Here is a 24,382-nt window from a genome sequence, read left to right on the forward strand (position 1 = left end):
ACACTGCACGGAAGCACACACTCGGCAACGGTCAAGTTCAAGACTGCACATGCCAGGTGTTGGCAAGGGCGTGGAGCTACAGTAGCTGTCTCTCAGGGCTCGCGGGGCTGGGACACGGTACCGCTGTTTTGGAAAAGAGTATCAAGCCTCTTAAAGCCTTAAACATAAATCTGCTACGTGACTCAGCAATTATACCCCCGGTATTTTCAAAGGAGCAATGGAAACATGTCCACACAAACACTTGCATGTGATTTCATAGCGGTTTTATTTTTACTAATGACGAATGAAACAATGCAAATGTCCATTTACAGACAGACGGATAATGGAAATGTGGTCTATCCAATGGCATGTTATCTAGCAAGAAAAAGGAATGTGTTGCAGCTGTTTGAAACAATGTGAAGGAGTCTCAGCATTCTTTTGCTTAGTAAGTGAAGCCAGGCCCCAAGGAGTGTATGCTGTATGATCCTATTTACATACAACTTTAGAAAATGCGCTCTAATCTATAGTGACGGGATGCGTCTCGCACTCCTGAGAGCAGGAGAACCCTGGGGCGTGATGGAGATGGGTGGGATCCTGATTGTGGTGGTTTCGTGGATGCGTGTATCTTCCAAAACATCAAATTGTATACTTTAGACATGCGTGATTTATTGCATATAAATTATTCTTCAAGACATTTGTAAATAAATAAAATCGATATGATGTTAAGAAAGAAATTATAAAAATTTTTAAAAATTTAAAAAAGATTAAAAAATAAAAAAAGATAAAAAAGATTTAAAAAATTTAAAAAAGATTAAAAAAAAGAAAGAAAGAAATTATAGTCATGTCTTAGAGCTTGAGGCCTTAAATGCTACTACCATCCTGACTAGCTGGAAGTGTGCCTTCCTCTTGGATATTCTCCCAGTTATTCCTCAGACTCTCCCAACTGCTCACAGGTACTGTTTGCTCTCAGTTTGAGGACCTGGATAAGGAGTTCTGGGAGGAGGGTCTGTGCCCCGTCAGACAGTTCTGTGCACCAGAGAGCCCCTCGCGGTCCCCATTTCTTGCTGGCATCACTGATCTTGTCCACCCAAGCGGCTGCCGTCCTGGTGACTGTTCCACGGCTGACGTGCCCTCCTGCAGACTGACTCTTACCGGCCCCGGGATGGTGCCTTGATGCTGTCTCTCTCCCTCGGGGACTCTGCCTCTTGTCATCCCCCTCCAGATGGGTTTCCCACAGCTGGCACCTCGTGGCATGCCCCTCTCCCCCTTTCTGGCTCTATTCTTCCTGGAGCCCAAAGTCGGGAGCCATTCGGGGCCAAATTTAAGCATAGACAAAGATTACACCTGGATTTCTTGCTCTCTCTCAAGGCCAGGCACACATTCTGGAGAGCATTATGGAAACAAGACATATAAGTCCCTCTTTCGTAAGAAAATATGTATTCCCTCTTCATGAAGGACATCACGCTTTTTCCCTCAGCAAAGTAGCTTGCTAGCCAAATTCATGAGGCTAAGACTAAAACCTCAAACTGGATTTACATTTTGCTCTATGTTACACTTCCCGTTGCCTGAGCTTCTGACACCCACAAGGAAAGGAATAACATTTGAAATACACTTAGTACTTGTTATTCTTGCTGTTCTAAAGGTTTGCAAAGCCTCACTCTGTTCTTTACTTGAAGTCATAAACAGGGCAGGTGTCAAATCCACGCTGTCCGTGACGTGTATCAGCTGATGTCTACCTGTCCTCAGTGAACGCACCAGCTCGCTAAGACCTATTGTTTTTACAGCGATAAAAAGTTCCGTGTCACCCCAGGTGGCACAGGCTCACGACTCCAGCTATTCCACACGGATAGAAGCTGCTCAGAGCAACTCTGCTGCTTTTCCAGAGCCTTCCGCCCAGACGGCACGCTTTTTAAATGTTTGCTCCCACGGTGGGAGTCGGTGGGCAGTGGGAAGGGTGTCTCCCATGGGCCCGCTAACTGCCTGCGTCCTTACTGCCCCGGCCGGCTCAGGCCACGTGGGCTCTTGAGTGACACTAGGCTTTGCCCCCCGAGTCCTGAGAGTCACCGGCCCCCCTGGGCTTCCAGGGCGGGCGCTGATTTCTGGAGCCTCCAAATGGTGGATGTTGAACAATTAAACAGCAAAACTCGGCTGCTACTGGTACCCGGGAAGTTTGATCTTGGGAGAGAGGAAGACTGGTGAAGCCCCCAAATTCTGAGTGCATTGGGGTGCGTGTGTCCTGTATCTGTACTGATCTTACTCGTTGACGTCATCATCATCAGTCATTTACCAGCTGTCTATCTAAAAAAGGGAAACAAAGTATTTAGAGCAAATTGCTTGCGAAGAGATGGCACATTCGAAGCTTTCGATTCCACTTTGAGCACATGGTCATGACTGTACCCTCGCAGTCCTGGCTAGACCATTCACCCTTCCTCCTCTGTTCCACGGGCCCAGGAGGTAAAGGCCCACCGGCCCTGCCTTCCCACGTGTCTCTCCTGTGAAGAAATGCAGTGTTTACTGGAATGCCCCTTCTGTTCCCAGAGCGCACACAGGTTCAGGCACGGCGGGGTGGGGCAGACCTCTCTCCCAGCCTCCTGGACGGGCGGAGGGTGCGTGGTTGCGGAGAACAGGGGGAAGGCATAGGCTGCTCCCAGGGTCCCTGAGCGCCACCCTGGGTAGGGGCTAGCAGTCCAGGGCCGGTGGTGCACAGGAGACATTCTCATAGTTTCCTGCAGCATCTTCGTGGGCCTGCCCTTCAGGGTCATCTGGGTGCGCCTTCTTCACCTCTGAATAGATGATTGCGGGTTCCTGGTGGGAACCCCACAAACAGTAAGTACCTTAGTACAGGCGAGGAGGAGCAGAGGGGAGAGGGAGCTGGAAAGGGGGACCCACCTCATCCTTCCAATGTGTCCTTGGTGCACGTGCTGTTGGACGGAGGAGGGAAGAAAAGTATTAGACTGTGGGTGACGTATTCCAACCTACAACACACTCAACGCATTTCAAAATCTCTCCTCTGCGGACTCAGCTCTCGATGGTTTTCTCTGCTGGATTCTTCCAAGCCTCAGAGTACCCCAACCCCATACACGGATAGAACATTTCCCCTGCCCACCAAACGCCCAGAGTGACTTTTCTGATGATTTCCTTCTCTCTCCACTGCTCATCACCCCAGCAAAGCGGTCCCTATGCTCCCAGCCCACCCCGTTCAGGGCCTCTGTGACTGCACTGATTGGGGAAAAGAGGCACACGGGGTTGGCTCCATGCAAGGAAAGTGGAGGAGGCTGGAGAGGGGGTTGGCATTCTAAGGCCACACAGCAAATTCCCGGTGAAGATCCGCAGTGAAGCATTAAGAAAATTCAGTGTGTGTTTCTTCTATCTTTCCAAGGGTCCTCGGGATCTCTTTTATTTATTTAGCCAATAAGCACTCAGTGAACAATGACCTACTATGAAGCACTGATAAGCTACAAGGACAGAGAAACAACACAAACTCGGTCCATGTACCCCAGGAGCCTACAATTTTAAGGTGAACGACGATGTATAAATGTATGCAACAAGTACGATGGGCACCAAGATAGAAACCCGTACTGAACTCTGTTGTTGCCCTAAGGGTAACCCATCCTCCCAGGCTCGAACGCAGGGAGAGCTGGCGGGAAGTTTCACAGAGGTCCCCGAACTATGTCCTGACATGTGAGTAGGGGCTGCCGGGTAAACTAGGTGGGGGTAAGGACGAATTGGGACAGAGACACAAGAGCACCAAAGCATGCAACAGCCCAGTATGATCAGGAAAATGGGAAGGGTCAACGCGGCTGGGGTGAGGATGGAGCTTTGAGGAGGGGCCGAAGTGCAGGCGGAGGCAAGGGTCCAGCTGTGGAACGAAGAGCCACCGAGGCAGTTAACCTGGGCCGGGGTGTGAACAGCAGGGCATATCAGAGGGATCGTGCTGGAGACAGAGTGTTGGGGGCTAGAGGAGGACGAGATGAGAAATAAATACGCCAGTTGGGAGAATTATGATCGTCTACACATCAGGTTACGAGAGGCTGACCCCAGTAATCACTGGTCATACATTCTTTCAGAACGCTATTTGAAGAGGCCCCTAGTTTTCGAAGCACCGCACTAGATGTTACTGGTACGTTTGTGGGAAACAATAGTGTCTGTCCCCAGAGAGTGTGTGGGGTCCGGTGGCAGTGCACACGGGTCCGTGGGAAGGGACACAGCCATAGGATGGCTGCGAGGGAGGAGAGGATGCCTTCTTTCCGTGTCCCACTCATATCTGAGAGGCCCGATCAGAGGCTGCCTCGTGGATCCAGTCACACACGGCCGCCTCACCTCCACTTGTCTGGAAGGTGTCTCACCTGGATTTTCCTTTGAATGCTGGCTGCTGCAGATCTGGGAATAGACCAGGTTGTCATCTCCAGGACTCACTGTGAGAGAATAGATGACAGCTAGCTGTAGTCAAGAGCGCACAATCTAGACTCTTCTCAGCCACTCAGTTCATAACCAGCTTCTGTCTCAGACACAGCGCCACGAATGTCATTGTCAAGTTGAGTGTGGCTCAGTCATGGGCACTTCCTCAATCTCTCCCCCATCCCTGGCTCATCCCTGGAGCCCCGGACTGCTTAGAAAACCCTCACCATTGCTGTACACGGGCTCCAGCTCCATCAGGGCTGGCGGCTCACAGGGGGTGGGCCTTTGGGGGTCTGTGCGGGGGGGTCCGGACCAGGAAGGCTTCCGATGCTCCTTGGGACTGTAACTGTGACAGACAGAGAGAGACACAAGGGAGAGAAGGATCTGTGGATCATACCGAGTCTCAGGAAGACTAGTGTCCGGGAGGAGCCCACTGCGGTCCATGTAAAAATACCATGGCTGTGGGGGCGCCTGGGTGGCTCAGTTGGTTAAGTGTCGACCTCTTGATTTTGGCCAAGGTCATAATCTCGGGGTGGTGAAATTGAGCCCTACGTCAGTCTCCATGCTCAGTGTGGAGTCTGCTTGGGATTCTGTCTCTGAGAACTCCCTCCTTCTCTCTGCCCTCTCCCGGCTCACGCTCACTCACGGTCTCTCTCTCCTTCTCTCTCAAACAATAAATAAATACAATATTTTAAAAAATATCATGGCGGCCTACCCTGAGTCTGCATGGCTCTCTCAAGGGAACTCAGAAGGCATGTGTGACGCGACGTGCAGCCCAAGATAGCATTACAGGGAGGGAGGGTAAGTCAAGGTCAGTGAGCAAAAGTGCACAGTCTCAAGGTTTTTTGGTAAACAGTTATATCTGCCTAATTTTTTATTTTTCTCAAAAATTTAAATGTTTAAACACGGATACACACTTTTGCATTCCCATAGAACTTGACCTTTGCCTTTTTTAAAAGGTCCTTTTCAATGTTCCATCTCATATTATGATAATCTACCTTTCCTATAAGACACCATGAGGACTCTCTGGGCCACGAGCGGTTTTTTTTCCCCCCGCTTCTGTTTCATTCTGCAGTTAATATTGTGAATGGAACATTGTCAGCATTCAGTAAGTATGTCCTGAGTGAGTGTGTGGTGGAGAGGTGAGCCGGGGAAGAGCGGGGTGCAGCCCTGTGACAGACGATGCCGTTAAGGTGTGAGTGGTCAGCTCTGTGCCAGGGCGTATTTAAGGAAGAGAGAGATTAACGTGGAGAGCAAATGACATGAGTTCTGTGTATGCGTAGCTCTAAGTGAGTATTATTCATAAATACGGCTGGAAGTGGCTTTCCGAATCACATTTTTGGATTTTGTAAGAATTTGAAAATGTTAACAGGAAGTCCAGGCAAATATTTTTTTAATGTGCCTATAATTCTGTGTCCCTGTCTTGTGGGTATGAATAAACCATGACAACGTTGTCAGCACAAGCAGCAGAGACCTCACCTGGGTGTTCCGGTGGTAGGGAGTCCTCCTGAAAAACAAAGGATCACTGAAGGTAAGTGAGCTGTGTAGGTAGTGTTCTGTACATTAGAATGCCCTTTCCTGGAAATCAGATTCATTCTAGGTTTCAGCTATGGCAAATCTTAGAGAACATCTGGCTCTACCCCTCCCCACCGTGGCATATTACCGAGGAGGAAGGTGGGGCTGGAAAGATAGCTGCCCAGAATCATACTTATTCAGTCGGTCAAAGTCGCATGCACTCTAAGGAGGTGTGGCCGAGTAGCACAAGAAACACAATTCCGTATTTAACTCTGGGCCCACTGCTTTCCCTCTTCCTCTTCTCTTTCCTGACTGTGGCCTTGGCGATGCAGACCAGAGACAGAGTTCTTACACAGTGTGAATTAATAGGGCTCCCGTAACAACCTTAGACCTCTGCACCTGTGGTCCTTGCAAACCCATCCACCATGGGTACATACTGCTTTCTCCATACCCCTTCTTTCCTTCTCCTTCACCTGGCTGACTCCAACTGATCTTTCCGCCTCCAGGGCTTTCCCGGGGGCCAGAGAGCTGTATGAAGTGACCTATCTCCACGCACAAAGAACCCTGCAGTAGTAAAGTCATCATACTGGATGGCAATTACCTATTTGCATATTTCCCTCCAACTCTCTCCATCATGAGGCTGCAACTTCGTCTTAATTATTTTTATATTCCCAGTGGCTAGAATGTTGACAATATCCATTAAAGGTTTGTTCAGCAACTGAACAAATTAAAGTATGTACTTTGAGGACTAAAAAAATGGCAAGTTGACAATTCTGTAACAGGTGATTACATGGAAACCTGATCTGGAAGGCTTCTCCATCAGCCTTGAAAATATGGCCGTTTTCCTTCCTCAGTGAAACACTGAAATCTTTTGGCAGGACTCCTCTTACTTTCCCATTGTTGACTGTTGCTTATTTATCCATGGCTGTCTAGCTGTCTCACTGGGCTTGGAGACCAGGAGTCATCGCCCCAAGTAAGCATCCTCATGAAAAATGACTGATTGATGTCTGCAAACCGGAAGTTAAACTGCAGGGGCATGATCCCTCCCTAGAGCATTTGTGATTCCCATCAGTCGACAGGGCCTGTCGTCTCTTGTGCGTGGGGTATCTAAGTCTCAGCGTGTGTCTGCAAGTCAGTTCCTCTCCTCATTTGTAAAAGGGAGAATAGACCCAGAAGCTGGCTATTTACATAACACCAGCTAATGTCACTGAAGACGTGTGGGCCAGGCGCAGTGCTAAGCAGCTTACAGAGATAGCACCAAAATGGCAGATACTATTATTACCACCATAAAGAAACTGGGGTTTGGAGAGTTTAATTTACCTGCCAAATATCAAGTATTGGGCAAGTTACATTGCTGGAATTTTCATGCAGGCAGTTCAATCACAGAGTCAATACATTTATCGCTCCCTTTGGTAACTGCTCGGATAAACTCAGGCTTAAGGAGCTGACAGAATTCTCTTTTAGAAAAAATGGAAAGGGCTGAGCTCCCTGAGAAAGCTGGTGGATAAAGAGAAAGAAGACTTTGCTATAAGGGAAGTACAGTGGGCAAGATTTTGAGATGAGAAGGGCAGATACCCTCTGATTGGTCGATTGTCAGAACTTCTTACTAAGTTTGCTGTTTAAAACAACACTTCCTCTAGATCTGGGGGTCAGAACTGCCTGGGCTCCTGTTCTCACGGGTCACATAAAGTGATAGTCGCTAATCTTGACTTCCCCGTGTTGGTTGTTGTATTGACTGAGCAATCTATTTTTTGATTATTAACTTCAACAGTAAGGTATTAATGTCAGCACTTCTAGTATGTTTCTAATTAATAAGTGACACAAACATAGGTGATTAAAGAGAAAAGTAGTTTTGGAGGAGGAGTTTGAAGTAGGAGGTGTGACCAGGCTTCCATAGGTCACCAAGGTGCAGTGAAGAGAATATGGAGTCAAGGGCTCTAAATGAATGATACGTTTTATGATGAGTACTATTACGGTTAGTGCTTTTACTCTCTTTATATATTTTTAAAAAATGATATACACATTTAATTTTATATGTAATGTTATTTAAGAAAATACCAAGTAGCTTTAAAATATCAGTCATAAAATGTCGGTGCCATTTTTCATGCAAAGAAACAAGACAGAGGCTCATTGATTGACCTGAAAAGAAAAGGATAAGAAGACAGTGCTTGTCCAGCATCATTAAGAAAAATATGTACGTTTTTTCATTAAACTGAGACCCAAATGTTCTATTTATCTGTTTGTTTGCTTGCTTGATTTTCAATAGAAGCCCTAAGAAAGGGAGAACAGAAGCATTTGGTCTGACAGAAAAGGAAATACCATGTTATGCCAAGTGAGAGGCAGACAAAATAAAGTTTTAGTAATCCCAAAATATAAAGTATTGAAACCTTACAGGCACCCAAGACACTGAATAAAAAAGTTCAGTAATTCAAGAATCCCTGATCCATGAAAAGACATTTAGAGAGAAAAAAACCACAGTCACAGAAGAACAAAGGATGACAGCATATTTCTTGTCAGAAACAATACACACAGGAAGGCAGTAAAGCAACCTCTTTAAAATACTTAAAGAAGAAAACAATCCCAACCTATAATTCTACAACAGCAAAAGCATCTTTCTCAAATGAATGCGAAACAAAGACTTTAACAGACATATAAAAGCTGAACTAATTCATCACCAGCAGTCCCATACTATTAGAAATGTTAAAAGAAATATTTTGGGCGAAAGAAAATAATACCAGATGGAAATACGGAGATACAAAAAAGAAGGAAGGACATCAGAAGTGGAAACTACTCAAGTAAATATGTAAGATTCTTAAATTTTACTTAGGTCTCTTCAACAGGTAAGTGTTTTCAAAAATAATAGCACTGTAGCTAAGAGGGAAGAAATGGAGTACATGATGGAATAGTCTCTTTTTTTTAAGATTTTGTTTATTTATTTATTTACTTACTTTCTTAGAGAGAAAGCGAGTGGGGGGAGGGGCAGAGGAAGAGGGAGAAAGAATCTCATGCAGACGCAGACTCGTGGCTGAGCGTGGAGCCCAATAAGGGGCTTGATCCCACGACCCTGAGATCACAACCTGAGCCAAAATCAAGAGTTAGATGCTTAACCAACTGAGCCACCCAGGCGCCCCATGATGGTAATATTCTTACACTATATGTGAAGTGATCTAATGTCACTTGAAGATAGACTGTGGTAAGTTAGATATCTATACTATAAATGCTAAAACAACAGTAAGGTAAACAAAACAAAGAATTATATACCTAATAAGCCAACAAAGGGAAAAAATGGAATCATAAAAAATACTCAATTGGTCTAAAAGAAGGTAGGAAAAAAAAGGAAAGGAAAACAAAGAACAGATGGAACAAATAAAGAACAAATAGCAAAATAATGGACTTAAACCTAATATTATCATCCCATTAATGTAAATGGTTTAACAGCTTAGTTAAAAGGTAGAGACCATCATATTGGATAAAAAGCAAGAATTAACTATATACTATCTATTTCTAAAAAATGCTTTAAATATAAGGGCCCAAATAGGTTACAAGTGAAAAGATGGATAAAGAAATACCATGTTAGGGTACCTGGGTGGCTCAGTCAGTTAAGTGTCTGCCTTCAACTCAGGTCACAGTCCCAGAGTCCCAGAATTGAGTCCCGCATCAGGCTCCTCACTCAGTGGGGAGTCTGCTTCTCCCTCTGACCCTCCCCTGCTCATGCTGTCTCTCTCACTCTCTCTCTCAAATACATAAATAAAATATTAAAAAAAAAAGAAATACCATGTTAACACTACTTATATTAATACATTAATATCAAAGACTATTTCAGAGTAAATGTCACTACCAGGGATAAAAATATCATTTCAGGGGCACCTGGGTGACTCAGTTGTTAAACGTCTGCCTTCGGCTCAGGTCATGATCCCAGCGTTCCAGGATTGAGCCCCGCATCAGGCTCCCTGCTCAGCGGGAAGCCTGCTTCTCCCTCTCCCACTCCCCCTGCTTGTGTTCCCTCCACTGCCTCTCTCTCTGTCAAATAAATAAATAAATATAATCTTTAAAAAAAAACCATTTCACGAGGATAAGGTGGTCATTTTATCAAAAACATATACAATTATAAACATTTATGCACCTAATAAAAGAACTTCAAAATACCTGAAGCAAAACTTGATAGAATTGCAAGAAGAGATGGATAAATGCATAATTAGGTTGGCAATTTCAATAATTGATAGATCAAGTAGAAAATCAGTAAGGATATAACAGACTTTAGCGACACAACCAGTCACGTTCACCAGCAGACCCATACTGTAAGAAATGTGAAAAGTACTTCAGGCAGAAAGAAAATGATACCATATGGAAATATGGAGACACAAAAAGGAATGACAAATACTGGAAGTGGTAACTAAGTGGGTGTTACCTTGACATCAAGTTAGACAAAGTTAGGACAAGAATATAAAGCTACCAAGCAACATCCCCCACGAACGGAGTTGCAAACATTCTTAACACAATTATACCGAGTCAAATTCAACAATCATGACCAAGTGAAGTTGACCTCACAAATGCAAGGCTGTTTTAACGTTCAAATTTCAAAATCCGTATCAATAGACTAGAAAAGAAAATCATATGATCATCTCAATCAATGTAGAAAAAACATTTGACAAACATTTTTCCTATAAAAACTCTTGGCAAATTACAAATAGTAGGGACTTCCTTAGTCTAATATGGAACATCTATAAAAAATCCACAGTTAACATTATCATATTAAATGATGAGAGACCAAATACTTTCCCCTAAGATCAGGAACAAGACCAGCATGTCTGCTCTCACCACTTCTATTCAGCATTGTATAGGCGGTGCTAGCCAGTGCATTAAGGCAAGAAAAAGAAAGAAAGAAAGAAAGAAAGAAAGAAAGAAAGAAAGAAAGAAAGAAAGAAAGAAAGAAAGAAAGAAAGAAAGAAAGAAAAGTAACCCAGATTGGAAAGGTGACAGAATCACCTATGTAGAAAATCTGATGGAATCTACAAAACAGATTGGAACTAATAAGTATGTATATAGCGAGGTTGCAGGATATAAGATCAATATAAAAAATTAATTGTATTTCTATACAATCTATACTAGCAATAATAAAAAACTGAAATTTAATTTCATTCTCAGCGACTCTATTAATTTTCTAAATTTCACAATATTTAACTGGAACTCAAATCTCAGAGTTTATGGTTTGCACCATGGCTATTACCTAGTTTTGTTGTTACAAATGGAAGACTGTTTATTATTATTCCTTTTGTTCTCAGTAAGCTTTGAACCAGGGGTGGAACAGTAAATACTTACCTTTCAAATTTTTAATTGGAAACAAAATTCTGCTACCTGACTTAAATCTCAAATTACACACATGGAGTAACAACTTCATTGAGAAATGCATTCTACCTTTTTGTCACTATTGCCTACAGAGTGCCAGTGAATAGAACTGAGGGTCTAGTATTTGGAAGAAAATAATGACCTTAATAGAATGCACCACACAAGTCCAAATCATTATAGCAACGGCCAAAGTCACAACATCCAAGGGTAAGACATAGACACCCACCTGATTTCCTTTGGGTCCTGAAGTGACTCACCAAAGAAGCACTAGCAGCAAGGACAAGCATGCTTAGCAGGCACCCGATGACGCCCACAGTGATGTGGATTACTTTGTTCGTGGAAAACTCTAAGTGGGAAGACCTATATTTGAGTTCCGGTGGCAAAAGTGTTTGACTTAGACAACATGTAGGTGGGGGCTAGAGATCTATCAGGGCAGTTTTCTTCCAGGTTCTGATTCCTCCATTTGAAGTATCTCCAGTATACTTCGTAACTTTCAAAAAAATGGCACATGATTGTTAGCATCTAAGATTGAAATGTATTCCCTTTCCTTCCCCCATGAAATCAGGACAATCTCTAGAAGCCCCAAGCCTTGGTGCCCATGTTCAAAAACCCTTTGACGCTGGTAGAATTTGTACAGTCTGTAGGAAAAATATTTTATTAACCTTCACGCTAACCCGTAGCTCAGGTACCCCCAACCCACCTGTGAGGTTGAGTGTCACCATGTAACTGCGCTGGACCCCCAGGCCATTGTCAGCCCCACAGGAGTAGTTTCCAGAATGTTCTGCGGTCAGAGAGAGGTTGAAGGACGCTCCTCCTCCAGAGGGGGCCGAGCTGCTCCCCAGGGTGACATCCTCGTGATAAAACCAGTATAAGATCGGGGGAGAGCCGCTCTGGGCCTCACAGCGAAGCTCTAACAAATCTCCCACCACAGCCTGGGCCCCGGCAGGGTTGAGGGTGAGGATGGGGCGAGACACTGGAACTGAAGGAGGAAATAGTTCATTGGAGGGTTTAATTGAATATGTATACCAGATAATAAAGGAAATATCCAGCATAATTTAGTAGTAGGAATATGGACCTGGGATCAGGACATGTCTCACCTGAGACGGAAAGTGGCACCGCCTCACTGCGCTGGGGCCCCAGGCCATTGTCGGCCTCACAGGAGTAGTTTCCAGAATGTTCTGTGGTCAGAGAGAGGTTGAAGGACCCTCCTCCTCCAGAGGGGGCCGAGCTGCTCCCCAGGGTGACATTCTTGTGATAAAACCGGTACAGGATCGGGGGAGAGCCCCTCTGGGCCTCACAGCGAAGCTCCACCGTGTCCTTGACCATGGCCCGGGTTCTGGGTGCCCTGAGGGTGAGGACAGGGCGGGACGCTGGAACTGAGGGAGACAGGGGGCCGTCAGAGAGGGTCCTTGACACTGTAACAGATCAATGGCTCCACTCGAGGAGCCTAAAAGTAGATGTATTCCTTGAACCATGAGGAGGGATCCTGGATAATTTTGTTTTCATTACTACTCAGTCTTCTCCACAAGAAGTAAATTGTCTCACCTTACTTTCCATCTTTGCCTTGGTTGACATTTAAATCCTCACACCTCTGTTCCTTGCCTCCTTCAGGAGATCCTTATGGCTGACAGAGAACCTAAGCCCTGGCTTGGGGACAAGGTTGAGTGAAAGAATGAGGAACTTACTTCTCGGTATGACTCTGATCCGTCTACTGAGGATGGGGCCGTGCATGTTGTCGGCCGCACAGTAGTACCTCCCAGCGTCCTGCTCCCTCACCGCAGCTATCCGCAGCTCTGCAGACAGGGCACGCTGCGTCTTCCTGCCCAAGCTCCTCTCCGTGCCCTCCCGGTGCCAGGAGAATGTGACAGTCCCTGTACCCTTGGCTACTGAGCAGATAAGGACCAGATCTTCTCCTTCAATCAGCTGGCCCCCAGGGGGCTGGATCTCTAGATTCACATCAGACACAGGGATCCCTGGGAAGACAGAGGAGGACTTGAGAGGGTCTCAAAGGCAGGTGCTGCAGGGCCAAGGAGTGGCTGGGATTGCCAAGAGTAAGCCAAAAGCAACAGGTGCAATCGGCAGCGGTCTAAGGAGGGAAATAAGGAATTGATTGTGTACATTATCACGAAGGGAGCAGTTCCCATCCTCAGGTAACATGGGCACCGGGAATAGTGGGATGGCTGGCAGCTCCTCTCTGCCATGTTCGTTATCTCCGGGAGCAGGAGAAGAGAGCTCCCCACCCTCACTCTGGAAAAGCTGCCCCACAGACACTCACTCTGTACACGTATCCAGGATCTCAGGCTTATTTTAATGATATTGGGAGTCACTGCGTTTGCCTGGCATGAGTAGGACCCAGAATCTTCACTCCACATGGTGGGAATCTGGAGCTCTGGGGAGCTGCTCCAGCCAGATCCCAGGACCTTATCTTCTCTGAAGAAACAGAATTGAAGCTCAATGTGTGACCTCAGTGGAGGGAGCCAGGTCTCACATTTCAGGTTCATTGGGCTCCCCTCGATGGGCTGGGAGGTGCTGACTCTCAGCACAGGACGTGGAAACAGCTCTAGAGAGAAGAAAAAAGACAGTTCCCAGGGCAGTGAGACCCCGAGCTCCTGGACAGATATACCTGTGTTCTCAGCACAGTGTCGGGAGGTAGGGACCCATGGAGAGGGAACCACCTCCCATCTCCTTCCCATGGATGCTTGGAAAAGGCCTCTCATGAAGTCCCCACTGATGAGCACCCCCTCTTTGATCCCCACACAGTTTCCCTGCCAAGACCAATTACCAACAGGATTGTAGCCATTACCTTGAACTTGGATCTTTAAAGGTTTTGAAGTTTCTTCCCATGGCCTCCAGAAAGATTCCCCAGAAGCAGTACAATGATATTCGCTATTGTCCTGGGAGACTGAATGTAGTGTGAACTTTGAGCCACGACGACGACCAATTTCTTTTTTATTTCTGTAGTAAATCTTTTCATTAATATCTTCTTCATTCTTCCCCCGGCATCTCAGGTGTACATCATCTCCTTCAAAGACAGGGTGCGAGGCCTGGAGGATCAGCCATTCTGCCAAGAGTGAACAAACATACTCCATCTGTTTCTTCAAACTCTCGTTTCTGCTCTTGAGGGAAGAGCTACGGCCCTACACACACTGGTGAATGTCCCCCACCAACATTTCCACGAGGCCCCAATACCCAAGACTCCCTTGCTCCCCTTGCCCTAGGTAGTGAACAAATTTTCACAAAACATACTTTAGAAATCCTCATGTGTATCATTAAAAGAGGAATTTTCTACCATATCTTTCTTCAGACCTGAGCCCCGTTTTGCCTGGTGGTTTCTGGGTTACTCCGAATGCAGACGGACAGTGTGCTATCCTCCACAGCCCTGTCTCCTCATTCTTCCCACTGGGGTCAACTCATCAAATACCCTCAGGCCTGCTTACAGCCCTGTCTGCGTTCCCTGCATTCACCCCGCCTTCAGACATGTGCCCAGCGGCTGGATTTCAGAGACAAACCCCTTTCTTTCCTCACCAGATAAAAATTCCACATGCACGGGGTCACTGACGGAAGATCTTTGGGTCTTGCATGTGTAACGTCCAGACTTGTATATTTGGATTGTTCCAGAGCCGGCTTTCCAGAAAGCCCAGTTGTGATACCAAGATGTATATCTCTGGGCAGGAGAATGGTCATCCTCACAGATGAGAGTCACTTCCTCTCCTTTGAAGGCTGTGGACCATGGAGGTTTGAGGAGAAGAAAAGCTTTTGGAAATGCTCCTGGACAAGAAAGAGAAAGGTGCCGTCAGGTGAAGATGAATGGCAGGTGGACTGAACCCAGGGAGGGCCCCACCTGCAGCTTGGCTGATTCCCATCGGGAAGGGAGCAGCTACAACCTGGGACATGCTTGGGGCAGAACCTGTCTTCCTCCCCCTTTGCCAAGCCCAGAGGTGGGCAGGTGGGTGTCATAGGGGAGAGGTCTCAGGTCCCTGGGGTGGGCTCAGAAAAGCTCGGGAGATGGGATGTGTAGCTGGGGACACACTATGAGGGCCTCTGAAGGTGGTTGATTCTGAAATGCTCTTGTCCGGTACGTTCCTGTCAAGGTATAGGTGGGCCTGGGATGTAGTTTCTAGACTCTGAAAAACCACTTCCTACTTGGTTGCTCATATATAATGAACAACAGGTTTTTTTCTGCTTTCATTACTTTTAAACTTTGTTTAACTTGAGATTCTATGCGGAAGGCAACTTTCGTCTACACTCCATCTAAGTCAGACACAATAAAAAACTAAGGGATATAAAGAATTTGAATGGAGAGGCATGGGCTGCTTGAGAAGTCACATTTGTATATAAAATTGCACCTGACAAGAGGGGCCAGAAAATTGAAGTGTAACAACAGCATGAGCTCCCTCGGAGGCGTGTAAAGATTGGCTGCCGCGCTTCCTCTGTAAATGGGAGCTGCTCTCCTGTCCCGTCGTGGAGGCTCTAGCTTGAACATACGGCTCTGGGGGGTGGTCCTCAGGGAAGAAAGGGGACAGATGGAAGCTCCTGGGCATTAGCCTCCTACCTCTGCAGATGCTTCCTTCCCCTGCACTGATGGGGAAAGAACTGAAGGCTGCAGAGATCCCAGGAGGCTCTGCTCACCAGCCATGGTAGCAGGTGTGACCCCAGAGCACCAGCACGACTCAGGCTGACACATCCCTTCAGCCCCCATTTACGGGCACAAGCGTGCCGGCCAGGAGGACTGATGCCCAGAGAGCAGGAAGGAGAGGGAAAGGAAGACTGACCTGACTGCTCTCGTCCGGGAGCTGTGAGGGAGCCAAGGGTTAAAGGTTAGCACGGGGTGATGCTGTTCCAACACCTCCTTAGACTCTGAGAAATTCCCCAGCAGCCCAGCCACAGCCCCTTCTCGGGCTCTCCCTCCCATTCGTTTCCCCGCATCCCTACCTCTCCTGGCCCCACACAAAGGCACAGCCTGTGATGAACGCAATGGCTCTTGTGCACGTGCCTGGTCTTCTTGCTATGCACGTAGGAGCTTGTGCTCCCTTTCGCTCTCCCTCTCTTCCCTGGCCTGAACTGGGCAGTGCAGGGGCAGAGAAGGGCTTGGAGAAAGCCTTTATCTCTGCCCCCCCACCTCATTTCTTGGGCACTGTTCCCCTACCTTTTCTTTCTTTCTTTTTTTAAAAAGATTTTGTTTATTTATTTGATAGAGTGAGAGCGAGCGAGAGCACAAGCAGGGGGAGAGACAGAGGGAGAGAGAAGCAGAGGGAGCCTGACACGAGGCTCGATCCCAGGACCTCGGGAGCAAGACCTGAGCCAAAGGCAGAAGCTTAACCAACTGAGCCACCCAGGTGCCCCTCCCCCTACTTTTTCAATTTCTGGTTAAATATTGGCTTAAAATCTCAGGAAGGGAGTCGTGTGGCTCTGCAGACCTTCCCTCCCTTGCCCGTGTTGGCAGTAATTGTTTCTCTGAGGATTTAGAGGTGTGGCTCGGCAGAGAGAAAAATCCAAGCTTCCTACGAGGTGAGAGAGGAAGCAGGTAGGAATCCAGGGGGCCACAAAAGACTCCACGGTCTCTGGAGACTTTTGGTTTTCCTGGAAACCTGGTTCTGCTCATTTTCCACCTCTTGTTATGTCTCTGAAGCCCAAGTAGAAGCAGAGAGAGAAGGCCCCTGGGTTTCCCCCCCACTGGCTGACATTAAGAACTTAGACCCTTGTCCCAGTCTGGCCCCTACTCACCCAGGGTCAGCAGCAGCCACAGAAGCATGGGGACCTGGCCTGGCCGACGGCAGGGAAAGCCCATCTCACCAGAAGCCAGGCTTCTCCCCCATCTGCGAAGGACGACCGGAGAGTGGTACTCAGAGAAGGCCCACAAGAATTAGAAAGAGGAAGTCAAATAACCATATGTTGCCTGTGTTCTCAGAATGTGACCGTGGCTACCACCCTACATGCTGCTTATCTTTCGGGGCTGGTAGCGGTGCCATTTCCGATGTTGGTGGCCACCTTCCAGCGGTCCCCATCTGTCAAGAAAAATGTCTCCAAGGCTGTGCTTGGGTCCTCACAAAATGCCAAGTTTTGGATTTACTAATATTCAAATAGCTTTTTCTTCATTTTTCAAATGGAAACCCCCTTCCTTACCTTCAATTCATACAAACTTTAGTGTCCAATGAGGTCCTAATATAGACACGCCTGGTGACAGTGGTGTCAAGGTATGTTTTATGATGTAAGCCCCACAAAGTCAAAGGGTCAAAGGAGATGTCAAAGCTTTTGAGCTTTATAAAGCTGGCCTGAAGTTGCTGAAGAGGAAAACAATGGAAATTTGCAGACTGGCTCAGTTGGTAGAGCATGCAACTTTTGACCTCAGGGTCACGAGTTCCAGCTCTACGTTTGGCACCGAGCCTACTTAAAAAACAAAAACAGAAACAAAAACCCTCTGTAGATTAGCAAAACAGGCTTCCCCAAGTGCCACTCAGACCCACACAGATTAGAGGATGAGTGAACAAGCCCACGAACGGGAGCCTGTGTTGCGGGGTCTCAGCCCGTCAACAAACAGCGTTGTGCCTGGGCCAGTCCTGGTGGTGCTTGCCATTGTCCCCGCAACAACCATGGGGAAGCATGGCGGCGGAGCTTGATTACTCACATGTCCTGGGAAGTACAGGACATGTCTGGGACCACACAGCGAGGCCACAAGTCTGGGGTTCTTCTGCTTTTATTGGGGTCAAGGAGGAGGGCACTTCGGGTTTCATGGGTTTACTCTTTATCAGAGAATTTAATATAAGAGCAGGAATGTAAGTTTGTGAAGAAAAAAAAGAAGACCAAGATGTCCAAATGGTCAGTTAGTGAGATCAACAGAGATCTCTGAAACAAAGAGCATGGGGTGAGGCACTGGCCCAGTCCCAGAGGCCAGGGGCTGCCACCATGCAATGGATGCTCTGGGCTCCCCAGGCTTCAGGCAGGCGTCGTTTGCCTTATAAACAGAAACCCCCTGTCCACTCACACAGAAACCTGGTGTCCAATGCAGACCGTCCCCAGAGAGGCCCTCTGCAGCCTTGCGGTCCAAGGGTCTTTTCCTAATTATTTCCTGTTTCAGCCCCACAAACATTTCTCATCGTTTGCCCATTTCCCTCCCCTGCTCTGGAGAGTTCTTGGCCATTATTTCCTTATCTTTCTGGTCCTTCCTTCCTTCTTCTGAAATCCTCACAATGTGGGAATTGATATGCCTCATGGGGGCTTTTTTTCCTTTTTGCTCTGCTAACTGAAATATTTCTGGTGACCTGTTTTCAGCTCTCTGGTCCTTTCTTCTGTTGGGTCTCTAATGAGGAGAACAAAGACAAGAGAAATCTAGCTTAAATTAAATCTCCTTACAGCTTGCAGCCCACTGATAGATCCCTGAGACATGCAGCGCGTGACCTTCCTCGAGGAACTCATGGCTGCCTGAATGCTGATGCTTTGCTAGACGCGAAGGGTAACCTTATCTTAACAGCGACTAGCCCCTCAACATCTGGAAAGCCTTGCTTCAACATTCCTTTGAAACTTCTCTTATCTCTACCCCACCTCCCTCCACAAACCTGAAAGTATATAGTGTCACCCATCACAACGCCAGTGCAGCTCTTTCTGCCCACAAGTCCTGCCCCGTGTTATAATAAAATCACTTTTTGTGCCAAAAACGTCTCAAGAATTTTTCCTTAGCCATTCTCTCACAAACCCAAAACTTCAAACCACATCATTTACATCATTTGGTGTCCAACATGGGGCTTGGAGTCTGCTCTTCTGGACTCCGAGCCTTGACGCAAGTTTGGTGAGTACTTCCTCTCCTCTTCCTTTACTCACTCCAGGAGCTTTTCAAGGACTACGGTCTTAGTGCGTCCTTTCCCGTTGACTGCTCAGGCTCTAATCCTCTAGCCCGTGGCTACTCTAGGTGGTGGAGCAAGCCTGCCTTTTGGCTAAAAGTTAGTAACCTGGGCCAGAATGGTAATAAGACCCAGAAGCTTGATGACCTCTCTTTACTCCTGTCCTTACACAAAGTTGTCTGTCTTGGGCACAGGACTGTGACTAGCACAGCTGCTGATCTTTAGACTCCTGTGTGAGGTTTCCTCCTCATTGGCTAATGTGATCCCCTCCACATCCCTGGTCTAGCCGCTTCTGGCCAAGGGACCTCCACTCAGACCCAGCCCAAACCAGTGCTGGGTAGAATTAAAACCCAACCAAGGATGTTTCCTAGAGAAATTAGCTGTGAAGACCACATGTGTTGGGATGTCACTTAGATCATGATGGATTTCTATCTTTACTGTTTTTCATCAGCGTCCCCTACTGACTACTCAGGTTACAAAATTGGGTAACATCCCCTTGTAAAGCTTTTCTGCTGTTTTCCATGGGTTAAAAATGGCAGGTTCTTCGTGGCACAGCACAGTATTTCAGGCAATGCTCTGGCACCCATTCGTAGCCTAGAATGCAACGGTGAAGGAGGGGGCCCTGGCATCCCTCCTGTAGGGCCTTTATGGCAGAGTGGTGATCAATACCAGTTCCCCTTGAAGGACCCCTCCAGTTGCTTTTGACACCTGGACCCTCTGACGTCTTCCGGCAGGACACCACCCAGGAGTTGGGGGGAATTTTTGGTAATGGACCTTCTCTACTTCTCTAGGCACCTGGGATCTTCTTCTTCAGTCCCCAAGACTCTCCCTTGGGATGCTTTTAACCCACTAAGATCAACTCAGTTTGCAAGATCTAAAAAAGAAAAAAAGCTGGAGAGTTAAGACGGTGGAGAAGTAGAGGGACCCTAAGCTGGTCTCTTCCCAGCCCAGCTAGGTAGTTATCAAATCACTCTGAACATCCGAGAAGTCAATCAGTGTTCTGAGAGAACAAAACCTGCAAGTCTACAAGTAGACCAGTGACCACCTTCTGGAAGGTAAGAGTTGCCTTGGGGGAGATGGCAGCAGGGAGGGAGCCTGCTTTTGGAGGCCACCACGAAGTATTATAAGCAGTGTGGTGTAAAATCTGAACTTTTAGAAGTCCGCTACTGTGAGGGACATGCCAGGCTTAAAGGTGCTCAGGTGGCGAAGTGGGGCAGAGCACCACGAGCAACAGGGTGGTCGGGTGAGGATCCCCTGGGCTGCAAAAAAAACAAGGGGCGCCAATGTGCACACTGTTCCCAGGCACAGGCGCGGGGAAGCCGGCAGGGAGCGGCGAGGCTTGGTGCTGGATTTCTGCTCCGCCTTGCCGTAAACTGCAAACTGCTGTGTGCTTGTGCAATGGCCTTCCTGGGACTGGCAGCAAACAGCGGAAGCACAGCAAGACCCTCCTCCAGGGAACAGTGCCGCAGGAGTCCCTACAACTGGGAGTTCTGAAACTCAGTTGCATGCCTGAGATAAAACGGCTCAGACACAGGCAGGGCGAGCGCAGGATTCCCACGGAAGCCAGGGACACGAGAAGGGTGATTGATTGCACTTTTGTAAGGGCTCACTGAAGAGTGGGGGTGCAAACTTGCAGCTCCTGGGCTAGAGAGCTGAGCACGCCTATTCATCCCACTCATCAGCACTGGAAAACTTCAGGGAGCAAAACGGCACCACCTAGTGGAGTCCAGAGCCACTTACACTGACTCCCGACCATCTGTGCCCTGGAGGTGTCTCTCCAAGCAAACAAGTCAGCCTGGGAATCGGCTCAACAGGCCCCTCCCCCGAGAAGACAAGCAGAAACAACTCACTTGCACCAAGTCTACTGATCAGAGAGTGCTGCAAAACTTCAGCTCTAGGAGAAATAGGATCTACCTTCCTTTTTACTTTTATTTTTAATTATTATTTTTTTAAATTTATTTTCTTATTTTTTCAATTCTAATTTTTAAATTTATATATATTTTATATTTTTAATTTTTTGTTTATTTTCCTTTTAATTTATTTTATTATTGTTATTATTATTATTATTATTTTGGGACCTAGATTCTTCTAACAAGCAGACCAAAGCACACCCAGGATTTAGTTTTTTTTGTTTTTGTTTTGTTTTTCATTGTTTTTTGGTTTTCGTTTTGCTTGTTTTGTTTGTTTCTTCTGTTCTTTTCTGGACAAAGTGACGAGATGGAGAAATTTACCCCAAAAGAAAGAATAGGAAGTAGAACTCATGGCCAAGGATTTAAACAATACAGATATAAGTAAAAAGTCTGAACTAGAATTTAAAACAACAATTATAAAGATACTAGCTGGGCTGGAAAAAAGCATAGAAGACACTAGAGAATCCCTTACTGCAGAGGTAAAAGAGCTAAAATCCAATCAGGCCAAAATTAAAAATGTTGTAACTGAGACGCAAACCCAATGGATGCCATAAAAAGGAAGGTGGGTGAAGCAGAGGAGGGAATCAGTGATGTAAGAGATAAAATTATGGAAAATAATGAAGCTGAAAAGAAGAGAGAAAGAAAGGTAATGGACCACAAAGGTAGACTTAGGGAACTCAGCAACTCCTTAAAGCATAATAACATTCGTAATCATAGGAGCCCCACAAGATGAAAAGAGAGAAAAAGGGGCAGAGGGTTTATTGAAGAAAATTATAGCTGAACACTTCCTTAATCTGGGGAAGGACACAGACATCAAAATCCACAAAGCGCAGAGAACTCCCATTGAATTCAACAAAAGCTGACCATTGCCAAGGCTTGTCATAGTCAAATGCATAAAATACACAGACAAGGAAAAAATCCTGAAAGCAGCAAGAGAAAAAAAGTCCTTAACCTACAAGAGAAGACCAATTAGGTTCACAGCAGTTCTGTCCACAGAACCTTGACAGGCCAGAACAGAGGGACATGGTATAGTCAACGTGCCGAATGGGAAAAATATGCAGCCAAGATACTTTATCCAGTGAGGCTGTCGTTCAGAATAGGAGAGATACAAAGTTTCCCAGGAAAAACAAAAACTAAAGGAGCTTATGACCACTAAACCAGTCTTCCAAGAAATATTAAGGGGGACTCTTTGGGGAAAAGAAAGACCAAAAACAACAAAGACTAGAAAGGAACCGAGAATATCACCAGAAGCACCAACTCTACAGGTAACACAATGGCACTAAATTCATATCTTTCAATAATCACTCTGAATGTAAATGGACTAAATGTTCCAATCAAAAGACCTAGGGTATCAGAATGGATGAAAAACAAGATCCATCTATATGCTGCCTATAAGAGGCTCATTTTAGACCTAAAGGCACCTGCAGACTGAAAGTGAGGGAGAGAATCATCTATCATGTTAATGGACATCATCAAAAGAAAGCTGGAGTAGCCATAGTTATATCAGACTAACTAGATTTTAAAACAAAGACTGTAACAAGAGATGAAGGGCGTTGTATCATAATTAAAGGGTCTATCCATCAAGAAGACCTAACAATTGTAAATATTTATGCCCCCAACTTGGGAGCACCCAAATGTATAAGCCAATTAATAATAAACATAAAGAAACTCACTGATAATAATACAACAATAGTGGGGGACGTTAACACCCCACTTGCAGCAATGGACAGATCCTCTAAGCAGAAAATCAACAAAGAACAATGCCTTTGAATGACACACCAAACTGGATGGACTTAACATATATATTCAGAACATTTCATCCTAAAGGAGCAGAATACACATTCTTTTTGAGTACCCATGGAACATTTGCCAGAATAGATCACAGACTGGGTCCCAAATCAGCCCTCAACAAGTACAAAAAGATTGAGATCATACCATACATATTTTCAGACCACAATGCTATGAAACTTGAGGTCAACCACAAGAAAAAGTTTGGAAAGGCCTCAAATATATGGAGATTAAAGAACATCCTACTAAAGAATGAATGGGTTAACCTGGAAATTAAAGAATTAATAACAATAAAAATAACTCATGGAAGCAAATGCAAATAAAACATGACAGTCCAAAACCTTTGGGATGCAGCAAAGAAAGTCCTAAAAGGGAAGCATAACGCAATACAGGCGTACCTCAAGAAGCAAGAAAAGTCTCAAATACACAATCTAACCTAACATCTACAGGAGCTAGAAAAGGAACAGCAAATAAAGCCCAAAGCCAACAGAAGGGAAAAAGTAAAGATTGGAGCAGAAATAAATGATATAGAAACAAACTCCCCCAGTAGAACAGATCAATGAAACTAAAAGCTGCTTCTTCAAAAGAATTCATAAAATTGATAAACTCCTAGCCTGACTTATCAAAAGAAAAGAGAAAGGACCCAAATAAATAAATCATGAATGAAAGAGGAGAAATCACAACCAACACTACAGAAATACAAGCAATTATAAGATGATACTATGAAAAATTATATGCCAACGACCTGGGCAATCTGGAAGAAATAGACAAATTCCTAGAAACTTACAAACTAATAAAACAGAAACAGGAAGAAATAGAAAATTTGAGCAGACCCATAACCAGCAAAGAAATGGAATCAGTAATCAGAACTCTCCCAACAAACAAAAGTCCTGGGCTAGATGGCTTCCCAGGGGAATTCTACCAAACATTTAAAGAAGAGCTAATACCTAGGCTTCTCAAATTGTTTCAAAAAATAGAAATGGGAGGAAAACTTCCAAACTCATTCTACAAAACCAGCATTACCTCAATTCCAAAAGCAAACAAAGACCCCTCTAAAAAGGAGAATTACACGCCGATATCCCTGATGAACATGGGTACAAAAATTCTTGATAAAATACTAGCAAATCAAATTCGACAGTACATTAGAAGAATTATTCACCACAATCAAGTGGGATTTATTTTTGAGCCCTAGGGGTGGTTCAATATTCATAAATCAATCAATGTGATACACTACATTAATAAAAGAAAAGATAAGAACCATATGATCATCTCAATAGATGTAGAAAAAGCATTTGTCAAAATACAGCATCCATTCTTGATAAAAACCCTCAACAAAGTAGGGATAGAGGGAACATACCTCAATGTCATAAAGGCCATATATGAGAGACCCACAGCTAATATCATCTTCAAAGATGAGAGCTTTTCCTCTATGGTCAGGAACAAGACAGGGATGCCCATGCTCACCATTACTATTTAACACAGTACTGGAAATCTTAGCCACAGCAATCGCACAACAAAAAGAAATAAAGGCAGCCAAATCAGCAAGAAAGAAATAAAACTTTCCCTATATGCAGACGACATGATACTCTATGTAGAAAACCTAAAAGACCC

The 24,382-nt window shown here is 45.6% G+C and overlaps 1 protein-coding gene across 2 annotated transcripts; it reads right to left on the reverse strand.

Moving 5' to 3' along the window:
• Window positions 1-1,586: 1,586 nt before the first annotated feature.
• FCRL3 (Fc receptor like 3) lies at window positions 1,587-17,723 on the reverse strand. 2 transcript variants are annotated; one of them, XM_040635863.1, is made up of 15 exons: window positions 17,362-17,723; window positions 16,963-17,243; window positions 16,011-16,031; window positions 14,764-15,006; window positions 14,042-14,299; window positions 13,514-13,798; window positions 12,924-13,211; window positions 12,336-12,614; window positions 11,939-12,217; window positions 11,465-11,584; window positions 5,857-5,884; window positions 4,605-4,723; window positions 4,326-4,394; window positions 2,869-2,900; window positions 1,587-2,784 (listed from the first exon to the last, which is right to left on the reverse strand). In XM_040635863.1, the coding sequence occupies exons 2-15, from the start codon at window positions 17,024-17,026 to the stop codon at window positions 2,659-2,661; spliced, it is 2,211 nt and encodes a 736-aa protein (XP_040491797.1). In that variant the 5' UTR covers window positions 17,027-17,243; window positions 17,362-17,723; the 3' UTR covers window positions 1,587-2,658. The 2 variants fall into 2 exon arrangements, with proteins under 2 accessions (XP_040491797.1, XP_008698986.2); XM_008700764.2 differs by having other exon boundaries at window positions 16,963-17,723.
• Between the last annotated feature and the right edge of the window lie 6,659 nt (window positions 17,724-24,382).

The sequence above is a fragment of the Ursus maritimus genome, unplaced genomic scaffold (assembly GCF_017311325.1).
Source record: "Ursus maritimus isolate PB19 unplaced genomic scaffold, ASM1731132v1 scaffold_2, whole genome shotgun sequence".
Taxonomy (NCBI): Eukaryota; Metazoa; Chordata; class Mammalia; order Carnivora; family Ursidae; genus Ursus; species Ursus maritimus.